Genomic DNA, 9,070 nt, shown 5'->3' with positions numbered 1-9,070 from the left:
CTCGGTCCGGTACACAGTTTTAATTTGCCAGGAAGTTTCTTAACAAGGAATCTGCCGCCGCCCTTTACCATCATATCACTACACGACAAAAGACACACACAAGGTGAGTCTAGTTTCCATGAGAATTCCATTACACCATTTGAAAACCAAACATATATGTTAATCTCACCTATAAAACCTTGACATACAATAAGTAGCAATACAATAGACAAATACCGTCTGAACAGGCCTTAAAGGCACGACGGTACCGACCGGCCACCACGTCATCCTCAGCCCTTAGCTATCACTGCATTTGGAGTGGCATGTGTTCAGCACACCACTCTCGCGGCCGTTGTCAGTTTTCGTGACGGTTGCCGCTACTTCTCAGTCAAGTATCTCCCCTATCGGCCTCACAAGTGCTGAGTGCACACCGCTGGCCAACTTCAACCGGCAAACCCGGACGGTGATCCATCCGAGTGTTAGCCAAGCCCGTTACCACTTAACTTCGGTGATCTGACGGGAGAAAATAACAGTACAGTGAAATAAAAATACATTTACTTTGTGAAGAGAAAGGACGATTTATTTGACACGCTAACTGTTAATGCGAGGAGAGTGAACACGGGGGCTTGCATTTAGTCGTCGATGGTCCCTTGATGGACGGTGACGTCCTCGGTGTAGGAGTTGGGCACGCGGAAGTTGTGGGTGTGCGGGATGCGGCGGTCGAAGGGGAAGGCGACGGGACGGCCGTCGGCGAGTGACACGAACCAGTCGCCGGCGATGGGCGCCCGCGGGCCGGCGACTTGGGCGGCGGGCACGCCCCGGGGCAGCGGGCTGGCGATGACGTAGACTCGCAGCGGCAGGCCGCCAGGGGCGCCGCGCGGCAGCAGCAGGCCGTCCGGGAAGCCGAGGCGGAACTCGCTGGCCGGCGAGTAGTCGCCGCGCCCCTGCAGCGCCAGCTCCACCACCTCCTGCAGGCGCGCCATGTACAGCGAGCCGTACTCCGCACTCACGAAGTCGCTGGAGCTGCGAGTGATGAAATCGTTCTCGCCAGCGACCACTGAAAGGATATCAAACAACACGTGTTGTTGTTGTTGTGGTCTTCAATCCTCAGACTGGTTTGGTGCAGCTCTCCATGCTACCCTGTCTTGCGCAAGATTCTTCATCTCCCACTACCTACTGCAACCTACATCCTTCTGAATCTCCTTAGTGTATTCATCTCTTGGTCTCCCTCAACGATTTTAAACCACCACGCTGCCCTCCAATGCTAAATTTGTGATCCCTTGACGCCTCAGTACATGTCCTACAAACCGGTCCCTTCTTGTCAAGTTGTGCCACATACTCCTCTTCTCCCCAGTTCTATTCAATACCTTCTCATTAGTTATGTGATGTACCCATCCAATCTTCAGCATTCTTCTGTAGCACCACATATCTAAAGCTTCTATTCTCTTCTTGCCCATACTGTTTATCGTCCATGCTTCACTTCCATACATGTCTACACTCCATACAAATACTTCCAGAAATGACTTCCTGACACTTAAATCTATACTCGATGTTAAATTTCTCTTCCTCAGAAACGCTTTCCTTGCCATTGCCAGCCTACACTTTATATGTCCTCTACTTCGACCATCATTAGTTCTTTTGCTCCCCAAATAGCAAAACTCTTCTACTACTTTCAGTGTCATTTCCAAATCTAATTCCCTCAGCATCACCCTACTTAATTCTGCTACATTCCATTATCCTCGTTTTGCTTTTGTCGATGTTCATCTTATATCCTCCTCTCAAGACACTGTTCATTCCATTCAACTGCTCTTCCAAGTCTCTTGCTGTCTCTGACAGAATTACAATGTCATCGGTGAACCTCAAAGTTTTTATTTTTTCTCCATGGATTTCAATACCTACTCCGAATTTTTCTTTTGTTTCCTTTACTGCTTGCTCAATATACAGATTGAATAACATCAGGGAGAGGCTACAACCCTGTCTTACTCCCTTCCCAACCACTGCTTCCCTTTCATGTCCCTCGACTCTTATAAGTGCCATCTGGTTTCTGTACAAATTGTAAATAGCCTTTCACTCTCTCCATTTTACCCATGCCACCTTTAGAGTTTGAAAGAGAGTATTCCAGTCAACATTGTCAAAAACTTTCTCTAAGTCTACAAATGCTAGAAACGTAGCTTTGCCTTTCCTTAATCTTTCTTCTAAGTTAAATCGTAAGGGCAGTATTGCCTCACGTGTCCCAATATTTCTATGGAATCCAAACTGATCTTCCCCGAGGTCAGCTTCTATTAGTTTTTCCATTCGTGTGTAAAGAATGCGCGTTAGTATTTTGCAGCTGTGACTTATTAAATACAACACGTACAGTGGTGATAATAAATGTTGCTAACTGCTTTATTGTCAATACTGGACATAATAGGAAGCAAAGTGATCTTGTTCGAACAGGTAGAACAGTAGAGTGTTTCCCATTTCAAGTACGTAGGAAGCAAGATCTCGAAGGACAACAACATTAAGCGGCAAATACTTGAGCCGTAGCAAAAATTACTGTTTTGAAAAGCGCGCCGCAGCGCGTTTTGAGAAGCAGTCGCCCTCCGTTTCTGGCGTTGGCGCCGCTCTGGCAATCGCAGCTTTGGTGTCTCCGTCTGGTGGGAATGGGGACAAGTTGCCCGTTCACGTGCATTTACGGGCGCTATGAGCTTGGCAGTGGGGAGTCTGTCAGTCTCGGCGAGTCGGTCAGTTGGTCAGCCGGGCCATTGTACGGCAGTCAGTGTGTCTGTCGTCCGGAGAGCTAGTATGTGTTAGGCCGCCAGTCTGCTCGAGTTTGTTCAGGCAATGGACATTGTCGGTTGGATTGATGGTGTGGTGTGCGTACTGTAAGACCTTCGGTACACACACCCCATCAGAGTATTTGACTTGTCGCTCTAACGAAGTAGACGAGTGTCAGCAATATGTCTCATGGTCTTATCGTTGCGTGTTTATCTTCTGTCGTTAGGTCAGTCGATAGAAATGCCACTTGCACGCTTAGAGTAGCAGATTGACGGTGACCAACTTTAAACAGAACTTGATTAACTTTTACACACATTTATTAAAATCATAAAAATCATAGATATTACGTAACTAGATTCTGGATGCTGTTTACAAGTGACAACCTGAAGTTCCTTTGGTCTTGGTACGTTAATCTTATTCTCCCATATTTCTGATACTTGACAAAGTGTCTATACATTTATCTTCATGGCTATGTACAGGAATGTGATAATCTTATTAGGTGCAGACAAACTTGACTGCAGACTGATGCAGACTGACTAATTGGAGGTCTGTACACTCGTTATAATACCTCGCGCGTTTAGGTATCATTGCGCCAGTGTGATCCGCGAAGAGAAAAGGTTTTACGTTAGCAGCAATATCATTGGATGCGTTACATATCAATGCGCGGATCGGTGGAAGCAGAATTTGGTCCTTCTCTAAGACAGCGCCATCTCGTGTTTCTACTACAAAATCTCATCACCGACAGTCGAATTGGACAACTTTATAAGGCTGTAACGTCCGTGATGGATTTGTCACTCCTGTTACATCCAATAACTAACCGACGTTGGAAGTTACTGAACTATTCTGACCGACCATGTCTGCTGTTACTGCTACTCCACTGACAACACGACAATCTCGTCTCCTTTCATACAAACGGGTCCATCTCCCGTGATATGTAGTGGTCAATTGTTCATTACATATAGGTGTCCAGATACACCACACATGGCATATACTTTGATCCGTTGTGTGGGAAGGCAGGTTAGCGTTTTATTTTTATTCAGAGGATCCTTTAATATATTTTTTTATTATATCACTACATGCTCAAGCATTATGGCCTTAGAGAACAAAAAACATATCTAAGAAAATCAACAAGGATTCCTCAAACACGTTAAAGGCAACACGTTTGGAAGAGCAATAATTTTTAAAAAATATTTCATTGTGATTTTAACGAAATTTCTATGTCATTCATTCAGCCTAGGTGACAACAATTGTCATAGGTCTTCGATATATCTATGGAACTGACTGATTCCGTGCCACCTATTCCATTGGCACATAGTCACATGGGCACGATAGCCAAAATGTGATGCAGTTATTTTGTGAGCTGACTCAGCTTTTTTCTGCATGCTGTACTTTCTTATTAGATGAAGTAAAATACTTGGTCGCGATTTAAAGCTTCTTATACGAGTACATTCCTAAACTCCAGGATCCTAGCACTTCCTGTGGTAGATCGTTGACACCATATATACAAAACCGATATGTGCCCCATGTGAGGTTGAAAAAAGATGACACCATGTGACAAGGCGAAGCACAGTCACAAAAAGTGTCACAAACACATGAGTCGTTGTGGTAGGTGTTGCTTACTTGTCCAAGGATACAGGGTTTTCACATGTGCTGCATATGTAGCAATAATACTAAACACAGCAACGCTGCTTGCCTCTAGTAGTAGTGTGGCAATTCTCTCTTATCTCTCTTATTTATTGGCAATTTGTCCTCATTCATAGTCTGTTAGGTCCTATACAACAGCTTGTTGACATCACTGTAACAGTAGTAGGTGCAGTGACATCGACAGGACCAAAACAGCACCTAAAATGCAATTAGAAAGGTGTCATTAATGTCACTTATTACTTTAGTAAATCTACCCAATTTGCATACTGAACTTTTGTCTTGTGGCCGCTATGAGTGATATGCGATGGTGGCAGTATTATTGGTTGCACATTATTTCTCAAATACAAGTTCTAGAAAGTTACCGCACACAGTTTCATGCAAACGATGTTGTCTTTCTTCCATATAACCCCAAACATATTTGTACAGATTCGTGTGGGGGTGTATCGACTTCTTAAGGACCTAGTAACTCATCTTTGAATTCTGTTTTGATGGCAGGTGTTATTTAGAAATCAGTGAGGTCTGCTTCAGTTACCTCGACCAACCTGACAAATTTTCATCTCCAGAGTCCCCATCGCCTCACTCAACTTAAGCTCTCCATTTCTACTCCGCTTTCCTCCTCATGATCCCGTTCCATCCACCTGTTAATCCGAAACTCACCATCAAGTCTCCTAAAATTGTCTTCCAGGCAGCCGACAGAAGCACCAACATCATACAGCACAACATCAGCGTCACACCAATTACCTTCAAAACCATCACCAAATTAAGATAATCCGTTTGATAACTTCTATGATTTTTTAGAGGCTATAATTTGAAGATCATTTAAATGCTGCAGCCATTGCACGTCTCCTGGGTGATTAAAGCAACAACAATGAAAAAGAAGAGCTGTAAGCTGACTAAATTTCTATTTAGGAGGGCATATAAGTAGGGAACGATCGGTCGCGAAATGTAAACCACAGTGAAAAGTGAAAAGAAAAGCGAAACTGTTTTCTTTGCACAATTAACTACATCTGCCAGGTACTTCTCTACATAGTCGCTGCTCCGACTTACATTTTTCGGAGCGTTATACCAAATTTCCAGCATCACCGTCATAGAAGGCAGCCGCCTATGATTTCCCAAATTCCTACGCTGGTCTAAAGTGTTGTCTTCGTATCCAGCGTTTCAAGTGAACAGAGATGATGCTGAGGACGAGCCAGTCACGACTGAGTTGTGGGTGATGGAACGCTTCCCATCGAAAAGGTTGAAGGAGCGTCTTCACTGCCCTGCAGAGTGCGGCTGAGAATTGCCATGAAGAAGAAAGTGCGTGGCAGTTGTGTTATGAGGGCTGCATTCATTAAGGCGATGCCTCTCAGTGGGCCGTCCTTCTTGGCGGGAGACATCGTTGTCTAGTCACCTTTACTCACTCACAGTGCGCTAACAATTGAAAAGAGCGTATTGATGCGTTCGACGGGCGTACTACAGACACTGCCCAGAACGTCTGTGAAAAGCCTCGTCGGATTTTCACAGTGCTTTCCATTTAGCGACCGAACCTTATATTCTGAAAAACTAAAGATATGCCTAAGTCATGGAATTATTCCACACGTTGCTCAGAGGGCGACTTGCCCCTGAATATTTCGTCTATACTTTTGATAATCGACATTTTCATTCAGTTCGCCGAAATATGCCATGCACTTTTGCCAACAATAAGGGCCTCCATTGAAAAAGTGTTGCCCAAGAAGAGAATCATATAATCGTAATGCATCCGGGAATCTACAATGAAGTATTTTGCATGCAGTTGTTTCTTTATTTCTGATTCTCCACAAAGAGCTGTGGAGGAAGATCGCAGTAATAAAAGCTTACTAGTCGTAGTGTTCACTTACATTCATAGACGAAGCGATCGATTTCTACGAAGTACTGCCTAGCCTCATCCAGTGTCATCTCGTTGCCGTATGAGTCGTAGCGTGGTCCATAGAAGGTACGGAAGATCGCCTTGGTCGGCTTCTCACTGAACACCTTGATGCGGTATGTAAACGGCTTGTGGTTGAGGCGTTGCTTGCTGGCGAAGATCTTGATCTTCTCGATTTCTTCAGTGCTGGATGCTTTCAACGAGTTGTCCACCTCCAAATCGAATCCATCGAAGTACGTCACCAGGCGGTCCACTTCCAGAGATTCGATTTTGAGTCCAGGGAACTCCAGCTGTAATGTAACAGAGTGGATTTTGTCTCAGCGTGCTAATGTACGTAGAATAGAGGAATAAATGCCAAAATGTCTGTAAAACTATACACATCTGTATCTAACTGAATGGTTATCCTTTTTTGCCTGCAATTGAAAAACTACATCGAACGGAATGATCGTTCCATTGTTTCGCTACGTAGAAGCACTTACATATTGGCGCTAATAGTAGGTGGTTTTACTATAATGGCATAATTACTTTTAAGCATGCCTGCAGAAGTAGTTAGCTGTAGACAAATGCAAACTTTTTTACTATTATGTGTTCTTTTAATCGGTTTCTTTTTCGATAAACTTCGACTTTCTGGTAGGGCGTGCTTCGATATATGCACTACTAGACGAACAAATTAAAAGGAACTTCGTATTAACTAAAGATGCTTTGACGGAGAACCTTATATATCTGGGTTTTGTTTCTCAATCATCAGTTCTGGTACGTTTTCTCCGCTTTGGCACGCGATTCCTGCGAAAACAATGATGCCCCATTTCTCTGTGATGGTAAATCTGTGTATTTAACTCAATGGGCACCACATTTAGGTTTTATATTCTGGGTATGAGACTAAAACTAAAAAACTGCAGTATTCGTGTACACATGGGTGAAATACCACTGACATTTACAGATCTTCAAACGTGCTCTACTTTGTTTCCATTCCCAACGCTTCTGAGACACCATGCGGTTCGGTAGCACACGCCCGTAATCGGGAGACTAGCTATATGTTATGAACACAATTGAGCTGTATAACATTTCTTTCAAGTGGTAAATTTGATATCCCATTTATTCATTTTCTGTTGCACAACAATACGACAGATTCGAATCATAGTGGATTTCTTCGCAAGTTCTTTATCAACTGAATGTTCGTTCATCAATAAGAAAAATACTCTGTAATTACGTCGAACGTAAATCTGTGTATGTACACTAATCCGTTGAACGTATCTTGCAAATGAATCCAGTTGGGGAGAAAGTGTAGAACAGTGCATCAGCAACATCAAATTAAGATAGCAAGATAGCGTGCATGTAAGTGCAATGGAAGAACTGTTGTGCTATATGGAGCCTTAGATCATAGATGACGTTACTATATTGAAACCAACAGCTCTGTTATCTGGTGGGTATATTCAGTCTGCAGGTGTAATGTAGAATAAACATCAAATTTTTAAACTAGTATAGTATAATAGTAACACTTTTTTATTACAATTTTGGAGTGTTCCAAAGCGTTTGGTTGCACCGCATATTATGTGAAACGAAGTATTCTTTTAGTCCACAGATAAGGTAGTTTCAAATAGAGGTTGTCCCATTTATCTTGATCACCCCCAATAAACGTGCATTTTCATTCCATCTAAAGCAACAGTTAGCCGATACCGGCTTTCATTTGAAAAAAAATTAAAGTTGTTGATTACAAGCTACTGTTATTAGAGCATTAATAGTAAGGATACTAAGGCAAAATTACTTTAATAGAGTGTGGTATATATATGTAGAAGAAGGTGTTAGTAGTAAATTTGTGTTAATGTATGATCAGAATCAATGTAGAAAATTTTACCAATCCAGCACAAAAGGACTTCGGTTTGCCAGTAGCAGTGGAGAGTAAAGTACTCTACAGAGTAAAACTGACCCTTGAGCGTTAAGTTGCCTATATCCAGGGGCCGGGACAAATGGATCATATAGCTTTGCCCCATCTCTCCAATGCCACACCGCCTTCCTAAATCAACCATTCCCCTCTCCTCTTCTTCACCTCCATGCTCCTTTCCTTCATTTCACCTTTTCTCAGGAGCTTTACCTCTTTTTGCAAATAGGCCACCAAAGGGCATATAAGCCAATACACATATTTAGACCAATTACAGCTAATATTCTACTGTCCAATGACATTTCTGAACTTCATCTTAACACATACTTCCCGTTAGGAAATAAGCCAGACAAAAAGCTTACTATACAGAGCATCGGTTGGACATAACAGAATTCTTATTCGCTACTCACCTTGTGTTGCCACACTATTCAGTGATGTCAGCAGTTGCACAATGCCTGTATGGTGCCAGACACATTCACACCACCGTCAAATTGAGTCCGTTTACCATACTTTGCGCCCTAAAACGGCGAAACATTATACTGTGAGCTGTTTGAACGGATGTTACGGTGTTATTTTGTTAGATTTTTTTCCGCCGTAACTATTGTGAGCAGTGTTCCATTTGCGAGCGTTGCAAACAAATGGTAGTAAATCCTCTTGTTGGCTTCATTACGTTTTTTGAGAAAAAAAGATATGAAATTATCATCCCCATAGCGAAATTAATAAATTATTCTACTTATATTAAAACTTTTGTGGCCAACAGTAAAACAGTTTGTTCACCTACAGTATATTAAAGTTTTGTGCTATTAAGCCGCTATATTCGAAGTTCAAAGCGCTGAATTTGGATGAAGCTAGGGGACAACACATATTATTGCAATTAATGTTCACGAAATAGTGAGTACAAAAAACGAACTATCACCCCATGGCGTATT

The 9,070-nt window shown here is 42.7% G+C and overlaps 1 protein-coding gene across 1 annotated transcript in view; it reads right to left on the bottom strand.

The window, feature by feature from the left end:
* Positions 1-517: 517 nt before the first annotated feature.
* LOC126336409 (hexamerin-like) overlaps positions 518-9,070 on the bottom strand; it is a 65,176-nt gene continuing 56,623 nt past the window's right edge. The window contains exons 9-10 of the mRNA XM_050000102.1: positions 6,237-6,552; positions 518-1,036 (exon numbers count right to left, since the gene is read on the bottom strand). Of these exons, the coding sequence (XP_049856059.1) occupies positions 612-1,036; positions 6,237-6,552 (741 nt within the window). The 3' untranslated portion in view covers positions 518-611. The remainder of the gene's footprint in view (positions 1,037-6,236; positions 6,553-9,070) is intronic.

The sequence above is a fragment of the Schistocerca gregaria genome, chromosome 2 (assembly GCF_023897955.1).
Source record: "Schistocerca gregaria isolate iqSchGreg1 chromosome 2, iqSchGreg1.2, whole genome shotgun sequence".
Lineage (NCBI taxonomy): Eukaryota > Metazoa > Arthropoda > Insecta > Orthoptera > Acrididae > Schistocerca > Schistocerca gregaria.
Note: the sequence above shows the minus strand (reverse complement) of the source record. Positions and strands in the feature narration are given on the sequence as shown.